General features: G+C 41.8%; 1 protein-coding gene across 2 annotated transcripts in view; it reads left to right on the top strand.

The window, feature by feature from the left end:
- LOC136577508 (E3 SUMO-protein ligase RanBP2-like) overlaps positions 1-24,073 on the top strand; it is a 66,624-nt gene that overhangs the window by 39,976 nt on the left and 2,575 nt on the right. Inside the window, exons 21-26 of one of the 2 annotated variants that reach the window (XM_066577420.1) lie at positions 8,111-8,281; positions 10,023-10,109; positions 10,573-10,697; positions 17,150-17,297; positions 18,237-18,329; positions 21,493-21,638. In XM_066577420.1, the coding sequence (XP_066433517.1) occupies positions 8,111-8,281; positions 10,023-10,109; positions 10,573-10,697; positions 17,150-17,297; positions 18,237-18,329; positions 21,493-21,638 (770 nt within the window). Of the gene's footprint in view, positions 1-8,110; positions 8,282-10,022; positions 10,110-10,572; positions 10,776-17,149; positions 17,298-18,236; positions 18,330-21,492; positions 21,639-24,073 lie in introns of both variants that reach the window. The other variant, XM_066577412.1, reaches the window with a different exon arrangement.

Here is a 24,073-nt window from a genome sequence, read left to right as displayed (position 1 = left end):
GATATCATGATGGGATAGAGGCTGTGTAATCTTTATTGGGTTGTGTGAGTGGTGCGTGCGTTTTTGTGACTCATTTGATGTGGCGTTCTGGATGCTGCTAAACATCTGGGTGGTGGAGTCGGTCAAGACTAGGTTAAGAGGTGCGACAAATGATGGACAAATGCTCAACTTCTCACTCCTTCTCTGAAACAAAAGGCCTCTCCTATATGTCAAGCACATAGGCTCTCCGATGTGGGCGATAACATGATTAAAACTCCTTGTTACCTTTCTCTGTGGTAAGCCAGTTGTATGTGGATCAGGCAGCAGGATCTGATTTTTGTCTCCCACAGTCCCCCTTCCTCCTTCACTAAAATGAAGGTAAAACCTAACTGAAGGGGCACACACTTCAACTTGCTGTATCTCAGCCTAGATCTCGCCTAGACCAGAAAGCATGTGCTTGTGTTAAACAGTCTCAGCTCTACATGCGTTGGGATGGAAAGCTTGGAGGTTTATGCAGCTCCCACTTTAAGCTCTCAAATCTCAGGCTGCATTGCAGCTACAACCATGATCCTGGTTTTGTTTTAAAGTGAAGTGTCTTTGCTTTAAAACCAAACAAAAATCAAAGCTCTGTCCAACACATCCTGAAAGAGTGCTAATTGAAAAATAAAAGTTGCATTTCATACATCTTTGGCTACTAAAGTATCACTCAGAAGGGCAGATGAAATGCATTCTTGACAGTTAAGTGAGTTGAGGTTTTTTTTGTAGGCTGGGGCTCTATGGTCACTGATTTTAATGGGAGCTGTTAAATGTATATAGGACAGCATACCGCTTGTTGGTCATATATCTGTGATAACTGAATTGCTGTGGATTTGATAATTTGTGTGCAATGTCAGTTCACTTTTGGTTTTGAGTTGATACATTTAATTTTATTGCTGTTATGTTGGGTAATTTGTAACAAACTTTAGGTTTTTATTCCTCCAGCTAGAAGAAATGTGTTCCTTGTGACATTTCCACTCCCAAAACTTTTTTACCCAAAGAAACTACCTTCATCCTATCCTCCAGGCCCATTGAGCTGTCGCATTTTCCATTTCTGTTTTGTAGGATTTAATTTTACTCTTTTTAAGTCTAATCCTGCTGACTTTTGGACCTGCACAACTCCCTCCAAACCTGACGTGGAAGGTATTTTGAACACTGTGCTGAGTTGGCCATTGGCTGAGCAGAAACCACCTACCAGTGTGTTGTAGCCAGTTTGGGATACATTTAAAATTCCTAACACGCATGCTTGCTGGGGTCTGTAGACTGCATTTTGTGGCAGGATCTTGTTTCCTCAAACATTCTGCTCCACTAAAGATGTAACTGTTCAATCTAGTTTATGTCCTAGGCTTATAGCGCCAACATATTCCATAGGGCTGTACTCGGGTTGACAACATTCACGTTAGTCCCCAGTAGAGCTCAGTCTTCACTCATTCATACACTTACGGACAGGTTCATAGATTACTTTGTTTCCTATCAGTCGAAGGAAATGGGGGAAACTCCATGCACATATTGCCCCTGCTTTAATAATAAATCCAGGACCACTGATCCTCTGTGCTGTGCATAGTAAATAAAAAAGGCCACCTTGGAAACTTTTTGGGGAATAAAATTATTGCGCACATTCAATACTGTATGACTTGATATTTTGGTCTACTGATGCTGTTGACCTAAATATTTACAGTAAATGGTTCTTTACATACAATAGGTTTTGCATTCATTTGTTATTTTATCAGCGTAGCTAAACTTTTTTTTTTTTTTTTTTTTTTTTTTACAACGTATGACATGTTAAGCCCATTTACACGCAAAGATGATCGCTCAAAAGACAGTTTGAGTGACCGTTCTCAGCGATCCTTTTGCATGGCTACTAATGGGCACAATGCTTACTAGCTTTATTTGCATTTAAATTAAGCTCTTTTTATTGTATACAGATAACAGTGGGTGGTCTGTTACCTGCATACAGCTCCATTGTTCTCCCATGGGGCAGCAGCTAAAATGTTATCGGTGCTCCTGTGGAGAATCGCCGCACGCGGTCCCTGCTATCAGCTGGCCGGTCGAACAATAGTTTTTATGCTGAACTAAAAATCCTCATTCAGCCAAATAGCTAACTTTAGTAGCATTTAGACGCAACGATTATTGCTCAAGACATCGTTTGAACGAATTTTGAGTGTGTGTAATGAAAACATCTGATAGGTCATTAAAGGCCCATTTGGTGTATATCCTGGTGCTCAGACACGCCTATTGATCGATTCAGCGAACGAGCAGAAGAACGCTGTGCCCATTCGGCTGTTTGTTAATGTGGACCCATACACCGCTTGTAGTAACAGACTAACAGGCACTGCACTCGGATAAACACTTCTGCCTGTTTCAGTGATGATTGGGGCTCTCGGCACCCATAACCCCACCAATCAAAACTTCTGATGTTGCTATGACATGTGAGTTTTCTTGCTATGACATGTGAGTTTTCAGCGTGTCTGTCACTACTGTATGCTGCCCTCTTGAGGACACCAAAGTACATGACAGGTTCACTATAATGAAAGCTCTTTAGGGTCGTACATTGCTATTTTCACTTATAACGTTGGTTTAATTAAACTATAATTGCACTGCTGTACCACTTATAGCCACAAAAGCAGAAGACTAAATGAAACCTTTTCTTAAGGTGAACATTTTGAATAATTTTCTTGCATCTCTGTATGAAACAAGAAAAGTTGTGCTTGCACTTAATAAAAATCCTGGTGAAATGTTTTGTTCATGGGAGGATGCAGCATTTGCGTACACTGCTGCATTGGTGCCGCTAGTGATGCTTTAGGGCACAGAATCGCTGCTGAATTCATGCCAAAGTTCTGCCACAATGTACATTCACTGCATATCAATCATTGGGTGTGGATTTTGAAATCCGCGGCATGTTCTGTTTATACACCAGTGGTGCGGATTGTTACCGTAGAATTCATTTATTGCAATGTTGCAATTCCAGAGTCCTCTACATCAAAATACGCTTTGTACGTGGATTTTTCTCTGCGATGTTTACGTTCTTCTACATTGATTTGTCAGCTCTAAAGCCTTTTCCACAAGCCTGTATGGAAGTGTTAACTCAGCTTTGAAAAGTGAGGTTTACCATGATTCTATACCCCCTCTGAGTAAATATGCAAGCCACTCATTACTTCTGATTCATGAAGGAAGCTTGGAGAATTCCTTCAGTTTTTAGTTAGCAGATAGATGAGGGGTGGATCTTGGCTGAGTAGGGTTTTCGGAATAATTTTAAGGTATGATCGGCACAACTTTTTTTTTTTAAAATATCTAATCTCGCCTGTTCCCAAGCCTCACAGCTCCAGACCCATAGTTCAGTTTTTCAATCTGATGCTTTGTTTACTGTTTACAACCAATCGGATGTCCCTGAGTCCGCAACTTCAGCGCTGCACTTCTGTTCTCCAGTCCACCTGTCAGACTGCAGGAAGCTTAACTGCATCGGCCAAGAGTGGAGGTGCGGCACTGGAGTGGCGAGGCTTGGACGGGTAAGAATCTACACTTTTTTATTTTGGCTTAAAAACAAAATTTACTTGCAAAAACATTTTTTTGTCTCCCCATTGTAGACAGAGCAGTGGGATATGGCAGCTTCTGTAGCTAGTTGTCTTGGGTCACTCTGAAGCATTATCCTGATCAGTATCTGTAAACCAAAACCTGTAGTGGGTCCAAAATATTGAAGATTTGCAAATTGTTCCAATCTTTGTCAATTTTCAGCTTTGACTTGCAAATTCTGCAAAATATGACCAAGCTATTGCAAGGTTCAAAATCCAGAGCAATCTAAGCTGTACAAATACTGCCACTTGGCTGGCCATACAGATGCACATGCTTGTTAGAAGGAATGAAATGGACAAACTTGTGGGAGTTGCATACAATTTTTTTTTTTCTGAGTTCTATTCACAACCTGAGAAGGAAAATATAAAAATTGGATCAAAGCTATGTTTGATATTAACCCCTTGGTAACACTTGACCTGCTTTGCATAACACATGTGCGTGGCATTTATATGGAGCAGGCTTGGAAGCCAAGCCCAATCCATAGACGTTGAGTATAGGCTGTCTGATAGCTGACACATGCCTGCGGTGACTGGAATTAGAGAGAACTCCAATCTCTGGCAATAACCATTTAGATGCTGTTGTCAATTTTGACAGCGGCATCTAAAATGGCCTGAAAAGGAAGAGGGACATTCTGTCTCCCAGAAAGCCTGCTGCACACCCGGTTATACAATATACTGCAATATTTGAATTTTGAAGTATAGCATAAGCAATCAAATGGTTGCTAGAACAAGACCCCAATGGGGACTAGAAGGTCAAAGTATTTTTATTCGCAAAAAATAAAACATGTAAAAGTTTAACCCCCTTCTCTTTGTTTAGAAAAAAAGTAAACCTAAAAATATTTGGTATTGCTGTGACCGTAAAAGTCTGATTAATCAAAATAACGCATTATCCTGCACAGTGAGTGTCAGGGATGTGGTTGTTTAATAAATAAAAAAAATCCTAAGGCCACATGCCCACTGCCGGGTCTGATTCCGACCGCGAAGTATCGCAGCAGAATCGGACCCAGAGACCCTAGACTCACCTGTCCCGATACACCGTGAGTGTCTCGCCCAGAGCGCATGCCCAGTGCAGAAGATGACGAGCTGGGCTATGACATGGATTCCCGCAGTGCCCACTGCACAGAATATCGCGGGACAGACAGGCCGACATGCAACTTATTTATTTATTTTCCCCCTCACACAATAGAACATGCTGCGATTCTCCCCCACAAGCAGGAAATTGCAGTTGATTTCCGTTCGTGGGCAGGGGAGAGTCTTTTAATACAGCATGTTAATGGACGGACATTGCAGCGGGCGTCTGGCTGTGAACTCTGTAGCAATAATCCGTCCATTGGCATTAGTCCTAAAAGAGTTTGTACTCAAATTGTACCAATAGAAACTACAGATCACACAACCTCATCGATGGGGGAAAAATTAAATTGTGGTTAGAAGTTAGAGCCAATTTTTCTTTTAAAAGTTTTTTGTTTTTTTTTCTTAAAAGGTAGCAAAAACAGTATAAATGTGGTGCCACCATAGACTTACTGACCCATAGAATAAAGTTAACGTGCCTTCTAACGTAAACCCCTTAAGGACCAGACACTTTTTAGGGATTTTACCCATGTGGTGGTTTTACTGCCCTATTTTGTTTCATTTAGCTACCAAAATTGTTTCTGCTGTGTCTCATCTCCCCCCCCCCCCCCCCCCCCCCGTGACATTTTTCTGACTTTTTTTTTTTGGATGGGGGGGGGGGGGGGGGGGGGGGGGTAAAATGCTAACAAATGTTTTTTGTTTAATATATTATATATATATATATATATATATACTTTTTAGTATGTTTATGCTAAAATTAAGTATGGGAGCGGGTTCCTCTATTTTGGACGTTTTGGTTTACAAGATGCATACGGCGACTGCTTTGGTTGGTGTCTGTTTTGGGTTATCTTCTTTCTTATGTATATATTGTATTCTGTAGTTTTTATTTACTATATGTAACTATGTTTTTTACTATCTATGTCCCCCAATGATGTCCTATATTATTTGACACTTTCCCACTGTAGCTGGGGAAGCAACCCCTGTAGGACATTAGTCACTGGCAGAGCTGGCCAGGATCTAGTATGACCCTCCAGCTCTGCTGTAGCAGGAAACCCTGGCGGTTACATGACCTCCCCCCGCCCCGCTCCCGGAGTGGAAGAAACCCTTCCACTTTCACTTTTTAGTACACAGTGCTCAATGAGCGCTGTGTACTCGGGGAAGGAAAAGGCAGAAGGGGCGACCTCTCTGCATACAGCGTGGGCGTCAGCTATTTAGTACAGCTGACACCCGCAGGCTATAGCCGCGATCGTCCGATTGCGGCTATTAACCCTTTAAATGCCTCTGTCAATTCTGACAGCAGCTTTTAAAGCCTCCGAAATGCAATAAAAAGCAGTCAAAGTCGCACATATTCCGAATTAGTACTAACGGAAACTACAGGACATCCTGCAAAAAATGAGCCATCGTTGAACTACGTCGACGGAAAAAAAGTTATTGCGCACACAAGATGACCTCAGAAGAAAATTGAAAAAAAAATGTTTTTGAAAAACAATAGTTAAAAAAACAAACAAAAAACTGCACGTTTGGTATCGTAGCAATCGTACTGACCCATATAATAATAATTTCATTTGTATAGCGCCAACATATTCCGTTATGTCGTTTTTGTTGTAATTTGTGCGCTGTAGAAACAAGACGCACTGAAAGATGGTGGAATGTTGTTTTTTTTTTTATTTTACTCCACTTAATATTTTTCAATTTTTAAACTTTTAAAAAATTCTACTTGTCCCGCAAAAAAACAAGCCCTCATGCAGCAATGTCGATGGATAAATAAAGGAAAGGAGTTATGATTTTTTAAAGGGGGAGGGAAAAAAATGAAAAGGGGGGGGGGGGCGTGTCATGAAGGGGTTAAAGGTTTAGTCTTTAATCCTCCCCATGCCTAGGGGCTCACTCACATGGGCATATGTGGCCCACGCTTTTTACACACTTAAAATATGCAGTACACAGCTAATACGCATGCAAGGTTTCCCATTGCCATGTGAGTGATCCCCCAGAAGTTGAAGCATGGGGATGTGTGTCCTGGGTCTGGTCACTGTAGAGCGGCTTAATCTACCTCCTGAGAGTCTCCTTTTTTTTCCTTCCATGTTTTAAACAGGTGTGAAATTGAATATTGGGACTAACTGCAGTCACATGTTTGTTTAGGGGTCATTTACTAAAGTGCTTGTTATAGACACATCAGCATTTCATTTTTTTTTCTTGGTGCAGCAGATAGGATTGGATCCCAGTATATAAGAGAAGGGAAGTTTTTGCTTTTTATCTTAGAGCATCAATTAAATGCCAACGAGGCATTGTGGTTTTGTGACATACAGTAAATAGACTACTCTTGTACTCCCTACACTTACAGCTCCCCCTTGTTCTGGACATTCCTGGGTGCTGCATGCCGGAGTGGGCATTCCTAGTGAGCTGACTAAACTGAGAGGCTTTTAGTGACCTTCCTGTCCTGCACAAAGATGGCCACACCACTTCTCTGCCTACCTGATTGATACAGTGGATTAGTATGCATCGTGGGTAGCATGTAGTGTCTTTGGATAGCAAGTCCTGCCCACGTAAGCATCACTGGCCGGTCTGGGCAGCGTGTAGTGTCTTTTTATAACAAGTCCTGCCCACATAAGCATCACTGGCCGGTCTGGGCAGCGTGTAGGGTCTTTTTATAACAAGTCCTGCCCACATAAGCATCACTGGCCGGTCTGGGCAGTGTGTAGTGTCTTTTTAAGCCGCTTAACATCCGAACGACACATCATTGGGTGTAAACCGCATCTGTTCAGGATTGAACGGCCGCTGCTTACAGTGATTGGAGAACGGCGAGGAGAGGACTCTCCTCCTTGCTGGCCGCGCTGTCAGCGATACTCGCTCCTGTGCAGAGTGAGCATCACGGATGAGTGTCGGGCATTGTTTGCCCAACACTCATATGTATAAGGGTCCTTGGACTGCTGATGCACAGTGCATGTTGGGTAGTCAGAAGCCGTGTGGCTATCGTTGTTTGTCCAGAATGAAAGGATCGCTTTAAATATCCAGCATGTTCATCCCATAAATTAAACTGTGCGCTTCACGAATATAAAAAGGCAATCCTTTAGATTTTTCGGTTTGAGTTGTGGCACTCTTGTCATAGCATATTAAGACTAACAATGCTGGCAAACATTCAGCTTATATGCCTAAAGTACAAAAGAAGTAGTTTTATTTCCAGGAGGAGACAGTGTTGGTGGCTTTTGAAATCGGAGTATTGTGTGTAACCTCTTGCACTGGAGTACTTGTTCAGCTTGGTTCCCTACATCATTCCATGACTCTCCAGTTTAGCTTCTCCTCTGTAGCCTGCAAGGCCTGGCGTGATGCAACTAATCTTTGTTGCCTACTGTAATTCACTTAACAGTTTACTACTTGCTGTATGTAACACTCTCCTGCGCCTTCAACTAATAGGACATTCTTTGGTTTGCTTCAGTTTCCTAATTTTATTTTTCTCCCTCTAGCCAAAAGTCGCAGTGATCTCGGTCGTGACGACTCTTCGGATGTGTTAATCGTGTACGAGCTAACTCCCACCGCAGAGCAACGAGCGCTGGCAGAACAGCTGCTCCTTCCTGCAACGTTCTTCTGCTACAAGAATAAACCTGGATATGTCAGTGATGAGAGTGAGATGGACGGTAATTACCTTGGCACTTTGGTGCATAGTATGACCTAAAAGAAGCACTGTGTAGATGTCGTGACTCCCCAAAGGAGACTGGTCTGAATTTCTGGATTATGTAATCCCAGCATGCCCAGCGCCTTCCCGCAACCAACCGCCACACCATACACTGTCAGAACTAATGAGCTCTTGCAGCCGGCATTAGGTATTGACCGATGATGACTGTTAATGCAGTGCACTCTTACAGCCATGATAACTAGTGAGATCTCGCCTTCTGACAATGTATGTTGCCCCCTTCTGGGTGAGAGAAGGTCTTGAGCATGCTGGGAACGCACGCCTGGAAGGTTGGACCAGAATCCTGCAGGGTATTGGGTCATCTATATACCGTTATGAAATTTTTTTTTGGTGGAGAAATTTGTGAAAAGTGGGGTTACTAGCAGTTAAATCCGTTAAATCAATCTAACCTCCCCTATCAAGGGGATAGGTGATAAAGGCAGGCAGGCCCTTAAATTTGCTTGCAGCCTACCTAATTTGATGTCCAAATGTATTTTATACATTTTTTTTTTAACTGCAGGATACACCAGAACACTTACCAATAATTAGGGATATGCAGTTTAAAAAAAAAATTCTCTATGGATATTTTGTTGCTACGTCCAGACACTTATGTATAAAAATCAACTTTTTATCAATTTTCCAGCCGCAGTACCCCATTATCAGTGACAGCCTTGCAACCCCCCCCCCCCCCCCCCCCCCCCGTACTTTCCCTCTTAAGCTCAGCAGTCAGAAGCTGGAGTCACTGGAGATGGATCTGCTTCTCGCTCAGTGTGTGGAGGAGAATTTCCCTGCTTCTGTTATGAGTTTCTATACCCCTCTTGGTAGGAGGAAGGATAAATCTGCTAAAATGGTTGTTACCAAAATGCCTTCTGTGCCCTACAACACACTCCAGTGTCTATCCCAGGCAGATTATTTGGACCTGTATTCTATCCTGGCATCATTCATGTGGGGCGGTTTCAGGCCTAAATTAAGAATCTCCTCCCTCCAGCATCCAAAACAAATCCGCCAGTGCAGATCTTTCTGACTGGCTTTAAGCCTGTGTCACATGAGTGTATGCGCATTTGCGCACGCAAAAGGCGCAAGGCTGCTTCCACTATTGAAATGGCCAGTTGGTGTAATGATTTTGAGATTAGGTTTTTTTTTTTCCTGCACAAATGTAGAGGAAAATTGTGCATAATGCATTTTTTTTCTTTTGTGTGAGACACAATTACGCAAGCAAAAATACTCATTTGTGCACAAACCTATTGAAATCAATGCAAAGAAAGCGGGAATAGGTCGAGCATAGGATAAAAACCCTCTCTATTGAAAAATCCAGACAGAGAAACAAGGAACATGTGCTGTCTTGCATGTTTCAGGCAAGCATCTTGTTCTTAGTGTCTGGATTTTTTAATAAAGAGTTTTTATCCTATGCTGGACCCAATCCCTTTTCCTTTGCATCTGTTGTGGTTTCCAGCCAGTCCTTGTGTGGGAGTGACTGCGGAGGAGCTGGTTCGCATTTCCATTGAAATCAATGGGTTCGGTTCTATTTTCTCTGTATTTCGCACACAAATACACCCATGTGACACAAGCCTTAATTAGTAAAAATATTGGTGATAGTCTCTGTAATAACCCTTTACAGTGCAGGTGTTATACCTAGAAAAGTTATTGTGAAGTTGTACAATATTCTACAGTTTTTGATAAGACCTGCTGTGCTGTCTCTATAACAGATGAGGACTTTGAGTCTGCTGTCAAGAAACTTAATGGTCAACTTTACCAGGAAAATAGGAGAGACAAAAATCGATCTGCTGCATCAGGTAATCCAAGCAATCTGGTATGTATTTTAATTATGGCGGTGTTAGGCCTCACACACGAGCGTATGGTCACTGCGTATTATGCATGCAGTTTTTGTGTGCGTAATACGCAGTACCAGTCTTCCATGCTCTTTTACTGTTCGCCCCTCACACAGTGCAAAGGTAAATCTCAGCATGCACTATCTTGTGGTGTATACACTCCAAAATAATGTACGGGGTTGTCAGCATGCAACAAGTACACAAGTCAGTGCCTACTTGTATGCTCGTGCGCAAGATTTACACGTAGCGTGCGGCTCATTACGTCTCAGAGAGACCTTTTATAATTAAAGGGCATCAGTCATCAAAAGCTTTTTAGCCTAATCATTCTAGAATTATTCTGTGATCCTCCTGTGGCCATCGGAACAGTGAAGGGTCGTTTAGTTGTATTTAATGTGACTTACCATTTTGTGTCTCCCATTTCCTTCAGACTACACCGAAGAGCCCACTGCAGAGTCTGAGAAGGAGTGTGTGATCGTTTGGGAAAAGACGCCCACCGCAGAGGAAAAAGCCAAGGCCGAACACTTGAAACTGCCTCCAACGTTTTTCTGTGGGGTGAGCAGTGACACAGATGATGATAAAGAGAATTCTGAAGACTATGACTCTGCAGTAAGGAAAGTGAAGGAGTCTGAAGTAAGCACAATGCTTCTTGGCACTTGTCGTAGGCTGCTGGGCAGTGAGCATTTCCGCTCAGGTGTCAAGCGTTGGTGTGTGCTGGCTTTATGTAGCTTGCTTAAGGAGTTCTCAGGAGACATACTACACTTGCTGGTTTGCCCTATAGAGGCAAGCTTTGCTTCGCTTATTGCACGGTAAAGCAGTTTGTTGCAAAAGCTTGAATCCTTTATAGAAAGACTTCGTGCAATGCGTTGATGATGGACCAGATATTGGCATACAGGGATAACCACGGGAAATATTTGCCTTGCACAACTGTAGATGTTGGACCGTATTGCTGCTTTAAATGTGCTACATGCTATGGGTTCAGTTTGGAGGACTAACATACGGTAACTGTTATATCCCTCGGAAAAAGATGTATGTTGGGCCCACGGATTGTACGCACTATACCCGGATAGGCAACTATCGCCATCTTTGGATCGTATGTTTACATTTATCACTAAAGTGCTAGTTGTGCTTTTGCTGCTATATTGCATTCTGTGAATGTGTAAACGTTGTCTACGCTAGCTATTCTAGAAATGACCCCTGTAAATGAAACGTGGCATGGCTGGTTAGGATTGGGATTATACATTGCTTGGCATCAGTTGCTATAGTACATTTAATCTGGCCAGTGGTCTAGAGATCCTGCTAGCCTCTTGTAGTGCCACAGGCTTTCTATGTTACAATTATCCCCAAAAATTGTGCATCTACTTTCACACGGTTTACATTATCCCTTTGCTGAATGTGTTAGAAAGATCCCATCTCCTATGTCAAGGGTATTCATAAGCCCCTATAACACTGCTAAAACCAAGAGTGACCTCCCAAAGTTGGTAAGCATCTGTATACACTTGTTCTGTGGAATGGAACAAATAGCAATATGCTACATCACTTAAAGTATACAGTAAAGTATATAATGTGTGCGTATGGGGTGGGGAGGCAAAGTGTAGTCAACCCAAGGGCTTGAGAGGTAAGCTGAAGGAAGCTCTTTTCACAAGTGGTCAATGTTGAAGAGTTGACCTGAACACAGGGGCTGCTTGTGATCACTGATCCTGGTTAACTGTAATTATTGGGTGGCTTGATATCAGGATAATGGTTAACATCTCCCCATTCTCAGGTAATTGGCATGTCCTTCCTGTGTGGTGCTCAAAATTACTGCAATTATTTGAAGATAATACAATAAGATGCAATTAAGTGATTTTGTAGGAATAGACGAATATATTCCGAATTGATTGTGTTTAATGTAAGTGTAGTATAGTTTTAGATTGTGGCTTTTATTTTGAAGATTTTAAATTTTTATATTTAAAAAGAAAAAAAAAAAAAAATTTCTAATGGTTGCATGACAGCCAAGCTTGAACACCCCATCAGGCTATGCCTTAAATAGAAATCTGTTCACAGCACAATGTTCATATACATTAGATGTTAAGGATCAGAGTTTTGGAAACACAGGGCTAGGTGCACATTGCCATATTTTGGGGTTATGTGCTGCCCGTGTAATTTCGCTGACAGCATGCAGCCCCATTATAGCCTTTGGAGCTATACACATGCATGAATCGCAGCTCATGGCATGTCCTATTTCTTGGATGAGAAATAGAACACGTCAATGTATATCGGGCAGCACATAGCCCGGTGTCATTTGCACATAGCCCGGATTTCTCAGGCACAATTCCCAGTTACGGCTAGTGTACACCTAAGCGTAACTTTTTTTATTTGCATACATTTGCTTACAGAAATGGCTGTCAATCACTGATGGCTCCGCCCACTGAACCTCTAAGCCCAGAATGAGCAGAGGTTTAAATGACTAAAATACAAGTTCTACTGAATCTTTCCTCCTAAAACTATACATCTAACCACTCAGCTCTGCAGTTTGGACAGTGTGTTTAAGCCAACAGACTCCCTTGAACTAACGAAATGCCCTTTTTCTTAAATATTTGGTTTGCTACATACACATGGCACATTTTTTTTGTTACTTTTTAAGCATTATATTTTAGCTGCAGTGTGCTTGACTGTGCAGTCTGTTCTTGAACTCTTCCATTGACCCTCTGTCAACGAGTCGTTGACATCCACAAATTTCCCTTTCTTAGGGCATTTGTCTGTATACCCTCATTCTAAGTCTCTCACATTGCTCGAATTTCCCATTAATGTAGATTTACACTGATGCTGATGCATGGAAAACTTGGCCACTTAATGTTATGCTGAACTCCGAGGTCACTTGTCTGCAGCTTCCCTGTATGGAAGTTAATCTTAAAGACTGGGGGGGGGGGGGGGGTTCTAATAAAGTGCATGTTGAGAGTGTGTGTGTTGGTGTTGACAAATATACCAGAACGAACACAGTTCTTTAGATGATTGTTCTCTTAAATTGGTCTTGGATTACTTTTTAATACATTTTTTTTTTCCGTTTCAATGTCGAAGTATAGCACCGCCCCTACATGTCTATGAATAAAGATTTATTTCCCTTTTGTATTGTCAGCTTTCTCTATTGTTACGTTCTGGTTTGTGCTTGAACACCAAAAATAGGGAAGTTCCAGCACCCCAGGAATGTGAAAGTAACTTTATCCCGCATGCATAATCAGAGTAAAAACTGCGTAGGATATACAGTATACCGCCCTATATATCTTATACAGTTTTTACTGAGTTATGCACATGGCATAAAGTTATTTTCAGTTCCTAGGGTTGCTGGAACGTTTTCCTCATTTATGCGAAAATATAAATCCATACTAATAAATGCAAAAGTAACGGTTCCCTTTTCACAGCTACACCGCTGAAGCGATTTTTGATGCAATTTGGCAGGGAGATAGCTTGCATCTTGAGGAAGGACACGCGCTTTTTATACCAAAAATTTATAGAGCTCCCTGGGGAGCGTGACAAGACAGATTAATTTGGAGTGCAGGAATGAGATTTTAAAGAATCTGTGTTGCCCATAGCAACCAATCACAGCACAGCTTTTATTTTACTTCAGCAGTATTTAACTTCCACGCATTCCAATTAATACCGACGGATTTGCCTTTTTAATTCAAAAGGCTGCAATTCCCTCTAAAAATGTCATTTGTGATGCCCATAAATAAGGCTCAAGGGCAAACACTTAAGGTAGCAGGTGTACACTTAGAAAGAACATGTTTTTCCCCTGGGCAGCTGTATGTGGCGGCTCATGTGTATACAGCCCCCAAAACTTTTATATCCTAGCAAAAGAGGGCAAGACCAAAGCTGTACAGAACTGACAGCAGATTGCAGATACATTCCTTTCACTATTTCATTTTTTTTATGTTTCAGTATACAGCAAAACAGATTAGATTATAAATATACAAGCTCCATGTGGCCGAAATCACGGGTAACAAGCTAGTAAATTATATATTAACACATTTATATTAAATGAGGAAGACTTAAACTTTATTCCACATGTGTAAATCATACAGTAAGAACTGTGCATAAGATGTGTATAGGGCTGTATACTGTATCTTATGCACCGTTTTTACTTGGACTATGCATGTGGAATAGTTATTTTTACATTCCTAGGGGGCTGGAACTTCCCCGTTTTATGGTGTCTAGCAGCGGCTTTGTGCTCATGCGTTTGATTACGATAAAATCTGAGGTTGGGTGATCTGGCTTTCTTTCCTGGTTCTATATTTTGCAAAGCTTTTTTTTTTAAATCTGTGATCTTTGTTTTATACATTTTTCTTTATGAATTCTGACTACACACTATAATACTTAGGAATGCTCTTTTAAATGCACTATTACTTACATTATATTGTCACTGAGCAGTGCACATGTGTTTTTACACAGCAAAGTTTATATAAAAGTTGAAGTTATGTCAAAGGTAGACCAATCAGAATTTGGAGGTTATGCCCCATATTCCCTCACAAGTCCCTATCTAGGAATATCATATGGGCTACTAGAGAACACCTCATGCACCCACTTTTCTTTACCACCACTATACTTTTTTATAGAAAAAAAAGGCAACCTAAATGAGTTGAACTTGATGTGACTTAAAAAGCCACACTTTGTCACTTGTGGCACGGCCTTCATAAATGTTGGAAGTTCATCAAATGTTTGGAAGTTTCTGTACATTTACAGTCATTGCATTAATCTCTTTGGCTGTGCTGATTGTATCCGATATATAAAGAGATTTATTCATGCAGTCATATGATATATCTACACACAGATCTGGGGAAGGGTTCGATACCCATTTGTGTCAATACTGCACCTCAAACAGAATTGGGGAGGGGGAGGGGGGTGGGGTGAAAAGACAAAGTACACACAGTTATACTGTGGATCCACCACTAGTTTAGGCTCATCAGCAAAATCCGTGTAAGCCAGGCTGAAATATAGGCCTGTTCGAAGAGTGAAGACCTTGTTGCTGTGGCATCCTTCACCAGATTTAGGATAGTTTAAAACGGCAAATTTTCTAAACACATATATATTGGAAAACTAATTTCATATTCTCCAACTAAACAAAAGCAGAAAACCTAGACAACCGTAGAAGCTTCACCCAGCTAAATAAACATCTAACATACAAACTACAGCAATTAGAAAAGCTAATGATTCTGTTTCTTGAAACTCTGGTAGACGTTATAAGGCGTATTGGGAATGAGCCTATAGAATGGGGCTTTAATAGGGCTGTGACCAATTGCCTTCACTTTTGTTCAAGTTTTATATGATAGGCCAGTCAGCTGTCAGAATGCGTACCGTTCTAAAGGCATTACATGGGGTTCAGGCATTTTGGTTATTGTAAACGGATTTTGTCTCTAGTTTAGCAAGTTTATGTAATTCCTAAAATCTATTCAAAGTTTGATTTCTTACATTGTAAATGTAAAAAATTGCGAGTAACGGAGCACTTTAATCCCACTATAGCGTTACAGCTGTCAGATCACAAAATGTTTCTGCATACTTCTGCTTCAAAGCTACAGCCATATTGTTGGCCGGTATCTGTTAAGGTCTAGGGGGCTTGAATTTGTATTTTAACAAGGGGTTATAAAAATCTATTACTCATTAGCTTAAAATGTTTGAAGTTCATTGACTTTACATGAGCAGCGCTGATGTCCTGTCCTCTTCTGAATGTGCAGAGAACTGTCACAAGCCAAGACCTAGACTCTTACCTATTATGAGGACTACCTTAAGGCCTCATGTCCACGGGCTTAAAATCCGCAGCGTTTCTCCCGCACGCGGAACCGCGCCCCATAGGGATGCATTGGATACCCGCATGTAGTTAAATGCCTGCGGATGTCATTTTTCCCGTCGAGCGCGGATCCGCGTGCGGGTAAAAAAAAAATGGAAATGCTGCATTTTTGTGCAGGTCTCCTGCGGGGACGGCTCCCGCGGGCTTCTATTGAGGCCTATGGAAGCCGTCCGGATCCGCGGGAGACCCGTACCAGAATTAAACTCACCTGCTCCGGACGATGCGGTTCTTCCCTTCTTCGCGGCTGGATCTTCTTTCTTCGGCCCGCCGGATGTGCCCCGCTCATGCGCGCAGCACGCCGCCGGGCCGAAGAAAGAAGATCCAGCTGCGAAGGAAGGAAGAACCGCATCGTCCGGAGCAGGTGACTTTATTCTGATTTTTAGGCCTCATGTCCGCGGGACAGGAGGGACCCGCTACGGATTCTACATTAAGAATCCCCGGCGGGCCCGATTTTCCCCATTTGTTTCTTTGTGTTTAAAGATCTGCTAAAATGAGTGTGAGGCGCTGACTTAAGTTCTTTTTTTATACACCTATAAAAGCTGCGCTCTACAACTACATTTTAGTGAGATTCCTATACATGTACATCCCCAATTATGCTAGAAATTCAAAATGGTCAACATACGGCAATAATCACAGTGCCAGCAGAGCAAAATTTAAGAGGTGATCTGTCAGTCTGAGGACTGTGTAACAGTGGTATGTTTGCATCTGTGCAGTAGTTTGGGAGAAGCTTACATTTTATCAGTAGCAGCACATACACACAGGACTACAGGAAGTAGTCCTACATATTCATGAGCTGCAGCAAGCCTCGCCCACCCCAGCCTTTATGCACAATAGGCAAACAGTTCTCTAGCCACTGACTTCTGTCAGTCATTAGCTGGAGGCTGTGGTGTTTGACTATATCAAGGGCTAGTCCTCTGCTGGGAGAAACTTACATTTTATTAGTAGCAGCCATACATAGCAGTGTGACTGTCGCTGTTATGCTGTTCTCAGAGTGCTGCAAAGAGATGGTCCTAAATCCCTTGTTGCTTCCAGTTAAACCTTCTGTATTGCAGAAGAATACGGCAGCTGAATGCTGTGAGAAATGTAATGTTATGGCTGAACTGAAGATCCTTGTAACTGTATTCTACATGGATATTGGGAATTTTTAACTCTGGGAACAATGTACTAAAAATGATTACTTATGTAGGAATCCGGGGAACCACAGGCAAGTTCTGAGACTAGAACAGCCTCCTTCACTTCATTGACAACACAAGAAATGCCAGACACCCCTGCCCCGGAACCTGTGGACTTATCGACAAAAACCGAAGCCGACAAGCCAGATTCTACCACCCCAGGTATGTAGGCTTTATCTAAACAGAGCAATGATGACTAGTACAAATACAACACCTAAAGTGCACATACACATGAGACTAAGGGCAATTTCCACTAAAATGATTGTCCATTTATTAAAGTGATTTGTGCTAAATTCCCCAATCCTGTTTATGTAGCTTTATGAGGGCATATGAACATCAGAGTTGGGTCCCCCACTTGTGGGCCTTGTCTGTGACCCAAAATAGAAAGCCGCTCTGTATAGGTGCTCATACTCCGTGAATAGCTGTCAGCCGTCTCCCCTGACTCCCCCAAACACAGGAGTGCTTAGTTTGGGCAAGTGTTCAATTGTTTTTGTTTTTAAAAGGAGACCATGTAGAAAGCTGCAGCTAGATAGTTATGGTGGTGGCTTAGCTCCCGGAGAGGACAAAAGATCAGTTGGGGAAATTCAGGTTTCCTATCCTTACTCCATTTGTCAAAGTAAAGCTAGGAGCCCCCATAAATGTTGCGGAAATAAGTGGGTTTGGATGACGTGTAATGTGTATGGGAGGGGAGGGGGGGGCTTTAAAGACTGTGTATCTAGAATGCAAGTTAGTCCCTGTTCATAGAATAACTTGCTGATTGGTGGGGGTCTCACTGCTGATCTGCAGAACAGGACGTCAGGGTCCCCATCTATCACTGCAGGGCTTGCTTCTTCCCCACAGTGACAGTATGAAGGGCATGCATTTCTCTAGAAATGTATTTTTCTCTTTAGTATGAAGTACATGGGTGTAATATGCAGGGGTGTGAAATGGAGATGTGTGAAACATTGTCTAAGAGGAACGAACATATAGAAGATTGAAAAAACGGAAAAGATGGGATTTAGACTGTTCATACTCGGTGTTTGCGTTTGGGCCTAACTTTTCATTGTTCGGGTATGTATTTTTTCCCTAAAATAACCTTTTTCATGCTTTTTTTTTTGTCAGCTATCAACTTCTCCTTTGGCTTAACCTCCGGATCAGGAATATCATTTGCAGACCTGGCATCAAAAAATGGGGACTTTGCTTTCGGCTCTAAGGGTAGGTTTTTATAATTCATGTAACTTTTTTTTCCTGCATATAATGAACCGTTTAGATTGTGTTATTAAGCACAGGGTAAATACTACATACATTTTTGTGTGCTGCTTGTGTTTTTTGTTGTGCGCCCACTGATTGTGGTTCAGACTGTCACTGCCAGTTTTCAGACTGCTCTCGCACAGCGGTCGCTGCAAACACCGTGCTAATTGCTGTACAATGCCTCCACTGATTTCAATGGGGCCTCGCAGGCTAGCACTCTAACGCAACGTTTTCTCCAGCCTCCCTGCTGGCCGCGCTGTGAGCGATCCAGCGATGCTCCGTCCTGTGTAACAGTATGGGAGTCAGTATGCTCCGGGATGAGTGTCAGGCATCGTTTGCCTGACACTTGTCCCGTGTAAAAGTGCCTTTAGAAGCAATTAGATCTCTTTCCATTCCTTCTGTTATCCTGTATTTCTGAGATTTTTTAAAAATTTAGAGGGAACCTCATCAGTAAAAAAACTGTTCAATATTTCTTTGTCTTTATCATTCGAGAATCCCTTCCAAATAGTGTGTACTGGGTAAGTAGATAAGGCCCCATTTACACACAAAGATGATCGCTCAAAATTCGGTCAAAAGATAGTTTGAGCTATCATTTTGCATAGGCTACTAATGGGCACTATTGCCTATTAGTAGCTTATTAGCTTCATTTGCATGTAAATAAGCCTCCCTGAGCTGAATACAGATAACAGCAGGTGGTCTGTTATCTGCATACAGCCCCTTTGTTCTGCAGCTGGACTGCAGCTGAAAACAAATATGACGAACCATGGATTTCATGCTCGCATGAAATCTATCGTTCAGCAGAAAAGCAAACGATGGGAGCATGTACACTACATGATCATCGCTCAAAAGCCATTGTTTGAACAAATGTTGAGCAATAATGGTTGCGTGTAAATCAGCCTTTAAAATGGAGTGTCCTAAATGAGTCATGTTCGTTTTTATTTTAAAGAGGTTTTGTCAAATGGTCTGTTTAACCCCTTAACGACCGCCCCATCGGGAAACTACGTCCTGCTGTCGCAGGACGTGTATGGAGGGAGGTAGCGCCGCTATCTCCCTCCATACAGCGCGGGCATCAGCTGTTTATTACAGCTGACACCCGCGGGCAATAACCGCACTCGGCCATTCGGCTGATCGCGGCTATTAACCCTTTAAATGCCGCTGTCAATTCTGACAGCGGGATTTAAATCCCCCGAACGCTGTTCGGGGGTCCCGCACGGCCCCCCCCGCGGTGAGATCGGGGGAGCCGTGCATGTGTCATGGCAGCCGGGGGCCTAATGAATGGCCCCAGGGCTGCCTTAGCAGACTGCCTATCAAGCCACCCACACAGGGTGGCTTCATAGACTGCCTGTAAAAAAGCAGTATGACGTAATGCTATAGCATTACGTCATACTGCAGGAGCGATCAAAGCATCGCATGTTAAAGTCCCCCAGGGGGACTTCAAAGTAATTTAAAAAAAAACTTTGATTATTTTTTTTACTTGTTAAAAAAAAAAAAGTTATAAAAGTTTAAATCACCCCTTCTGCCATATCCATTATTAAAAAATCAAAATCATAAAATAAAAATATGTATTTGATATTGCCGCGTCAGTAAAAGTCCGAACTATCAAAGTAGTGCATTATTTTTCCCGCACGGTGAGCGTCGTCTGAAAAAAAAAATAAAGAACGCCAGAAATACACTTTTTTAGTTACCCTGTCTCCCAGAAAAAACGCAATAAAAAGTGATCAAAAAGTCGTATGTATTCCAAATTGATACTATCGGAAACTTCAGGACATCCCGCAAAAAATGAGCCCTTGCTCAACTACGTCAACGAAAAAATAAAAAAGGTATTGCGTGCACAAAATGACCGCAGAAAATAATTGAAAAAAATTAAATATCTTAAAAAATAAAATAAAAGTACGACAAAAAAAAATACTATACAAGTTTGGTATCGTTGCAATCGTACTGACCCATAGAATAAAAATATCAGGTCGTTTTTGTTGCAATTTGTGTGCTGTAGAAACAGGACGCACCGAAAGATGGTGGAATGTCGGTTTTTTTCCATTTCTCTCCGCTAAGAATTTTTTAAAAGTTTTTCAGTAAATTATATGGTACAATAAATAGTGCCATTGAAAAATACAACTCATCCCGCAAAAAACAAGCCCACATACAGCGACGTCGATGGATAAATTAAGGAGCTACGATTTTTTAAAAGGGAGTAGGAAAAAACAAAAATGGAAAAAAGCAAAAAAGCTCCGTCACTAGGGGGTTAATGACAGATTTGATATATCCCATAACAACCAACCCGTTCTTTGCACCAAAATCAAAAAGAAAGTCCTTTTTTCCCGGCGTCATCCTGACGGCAGACATAAATACGTGCCGTCAGGATGACTCGGGAAAAAGGAATTTTCGGTAAGAAATTACTCCCCTTTCCCGGCGTCATCCTGACGGCACGTATTTATGTCTGCCGTCAGGATGACTCGGGAAAAAGGAATTTTCGGTAAGAAATTACTCCCCTTAGTGCCAGTGGCAGTTAGTGCTCTGTTTAACTAAAGGTTATTCTTTGTAGAATAATGCCATCCAGTATACTTTCTGTATCAATCATTTTTCAAAACCCCCATTGCTTACATCAAGGGATAAAAATCTGTCCTGGTCATGCTCCGTTTCCTACAAGACATGGCTTGAGCTTTGCACTTGTGTGTCCATCACATGATCAGGTGAGATTACTACTCCCTATAAGTACACAAGGATCCTATAAAATGGCTAGCAGGGGTCCTGAAAACCGTGAGGAATTGATGCATTGGAAAATGCAAAAAAAATTTGAACACACAATGACTAATATTTGCTAAAATTGGACCCCTTTAGGTTTTTCCATAATGTGCAATTACTGTTATTTCCCATGTTAGATACTATGCACATTGTGTGGGCCCTTATCAAGTTCTATTATGGAAAATAGCAAAAATAGAAAATTTCCGACTTGTTGGAAAATCCTCTTCTTGCAATTTTGTTTACCTTTTCTTGGCAGGGGGCAAGGTAGCCCTCACTGGTAATGGGCCACCAACACAGCAGAGGCGGGAAAAAGTAGAGAGATCTCAGGATGTTTTGTTTTAATATTTCAGATATGTATTGAGTTCCATGTTTTCTACCCCTGCAGATACAAACTTTCAGTGGGCAGACACAGGAGCAGTTGTATTTAGCTCTATGGTACCGAACCAAAAGTCAGAGAATGGAGGTGAAAGTGATGAAGACGTGGTCCACTGTGATGACGTGCATTTCGAGCCCATTGTTTCATTACCGGAGGTAATACGGAATGTACTCTTCTATTTGTAGATCTGATGTTCAAATGTTTGATTCACAGAAGGAATATTGTGGAGAGTTTTGGGCACTAGTACTCAGACATGTCAGAGCTTGTTCAAAACTAGCAACTAAGTTAATAAATGGAATGTGCGGACTACAATACCCAGAGGATATCAAAATTGGGGTTAAGTAGTTCGGAAAAAAGACAGCTGAGGGTTCTCCTAATATATATATAAATATATCAGGGGTCAATATGAAGATCTCTTCCATAATCCATTCATAGTAGAGCTTGAGCAGGTACAAAGGCGGACAACTAAAGTAGTAAACAGAATAGACTACAATATCCAGGGAGGGTATCAAAATTGGGATTATTTAGTTTAGTTAAAAGATTGCTGAGGAGTGACCTGATCTAGTTATACATAGTTTTTAGGAGACAATACAGAGATCTCTGCCATCTATTATACCCAGTACTGCGACTGTAACAAGGGGGCATCCTCTGCGTCTAGAGGAAAGAAGGTTTCTATACCAACATAGAAGGGGGTTCTTTACTGTAAGAGCAGTGAGACCGTGGAACTCTGTCTGAGGATGTGGTGATGGCGAACTCTTTAAAAGAATATCACTTTGGCAATACTGATGTATATTTAGGCCTGTCAGTAAAGCTTCTTTTAAATCTTGAGTACAAGAGAGGCTTTGATGCCTTTCTTGAGCGTTACAATATTACATGTCAGTCACTGATTACTTCAGAAGGGTGGCTGCTCCAGGAATTTATACTAATTGCCAGATTGGAGTCGGTAAGGCATTTTTCCCCCTAAAATAAGGAAAATTAGTTTTTTACCTCATGGGGCTTTTTGTCTTCCTCTGCATCAACAATGGGGTAATAGACTGAACTGGATGGCAATTTTGTTTCTCAGCCTAACGCGCTGTTACTCTGACTCATTAGACAGCGATCTACTCATCTACACACATCACAGTAACATTTCAAGAATCTTGTTTTCTATACCAGGGATGCTGATAAGTCTGCAGGTGAAAATGAATAATCTAGCACATGGGTTTGAACCCTAAATTTCATAGTTGCCTGATCATTGATGTTTTCTTTTTTCCAGATCTGAAGTGAAATTTTAGTTTCCAAATGTTGAGACAAGCTTTCAGAAGGAATTGAAAGGAAACCAGAAATTGGCAGATCAGGTGAGTAGGCTGGATGTTTTACTTTAAAAGTGAAGATCTGCCAATTTCTGGTGTGAATGCCCGCCCTGTGAAGAGCGGCATTGTCTTGAAGAAACAAAAATTCCGTTTGAAAGCTGGCATCAACATTTGGAGACCGTGTTCACTATAGATCTGAAAAAAACGAACGTGGTTTTCCAGCTCAACATAACTGATGATCTATCCATAAGATAGGACATCAATAGCTGATCAGGGTCTGCTGCACAAGCCAATGCTTTAGTGTATGTAGCAGGAAGCAAGACGACTCCGTACAATGTGCAGTGGCCTGGCATGGCATTGCAGGCACAGTCCCTATTGAAGTGATTGGGAGCAGTGCTTACAATACCATCTCCTGCTACTGTACCAATATGTCCTGGCTGTATGTTGTGGTCAGGTAATACAGAAACGGCCAAGACATATCTCAATAACTCCCATAAAATTTAATAGGAGTTATGGAAAGATCTAACACAGCGAACTACGTTTTTTACCAAACTCCCATTCGCTTCTATGGAGTTGGGGAAACTGCATAGGACTGCCTGCTTGGCTGTTTTGTGTATTAGGCAGCTTGAAGTTACAAAAAGTACTTACATTGCGGCCACGACTAGCCTCCTTTTGAAGGGAATCTGTCCCCTCTTTTTTTCTGCCCTCTTTGCTGCAATCAACATACCTGTGTCTAACTTATGATACCCTCAATGTCTCTTATGTATGTGTGAAGTAGTCAGAATCTTATATTTTATCAGTAGCAGCGCAGACACAGGACTACAAGAAGTAGTCTTCAGTGAGTTGCAGGCTAGCCCCAACCACCCCACCATCTGGCCACTGATCGACAGATATTACTGTCAATCAGTGGCTGCGGTGTGGGCGGAGCTAGTTCTGTGTCTTGCTGCTGAAAAATCTAAGTTTTAACAAACTACTTCACACAAGGCAGACCTATTGCTACCATCACTGTGCCTGTCATCACCTTATGTTGTCCTCAGAGGACCGCATAAAGGTGGGAACAGATTTCCTTTAATATTAGATTATGGGACAACCCCTCTTTTAAATGATTTTACCAAATTATAACCAGTCTGTCATACCAGAGAACAGACCTCTGATTGTGAGCAGGATTCTTTAATTCCTATTTGTTTTAGTGGAGAGTGCCTGAACAGCCATTTCCCCCAAACTTCAAGATCATTTGGGAATTTGTCAGTCAGACTCATGAGATGTACTAGTGATGTATCACATTTGGGGGAAAAAAC

The sequence above is a fragment of the Eleutherodactylus coqui genome, chromosome 1, assembly GCF_035609145.1.
Source record: "Eleutherodactylus coqui strain aEleCoq1 chromosome 1, aEleCoq1.hap1, whole genome shotgun sequence".
Lineage (NCBI taxonomy): Eukaryota > Metazoa > Chordata > Amphibia > Anura > Eleutherodactylidae > Eleutherodactylus > Eleutherodactylus coqui.
Note: the sequence above shows the minus strand (reverse complement) of the source record. Positions and strands in the feature narration are given on the sequence as shown.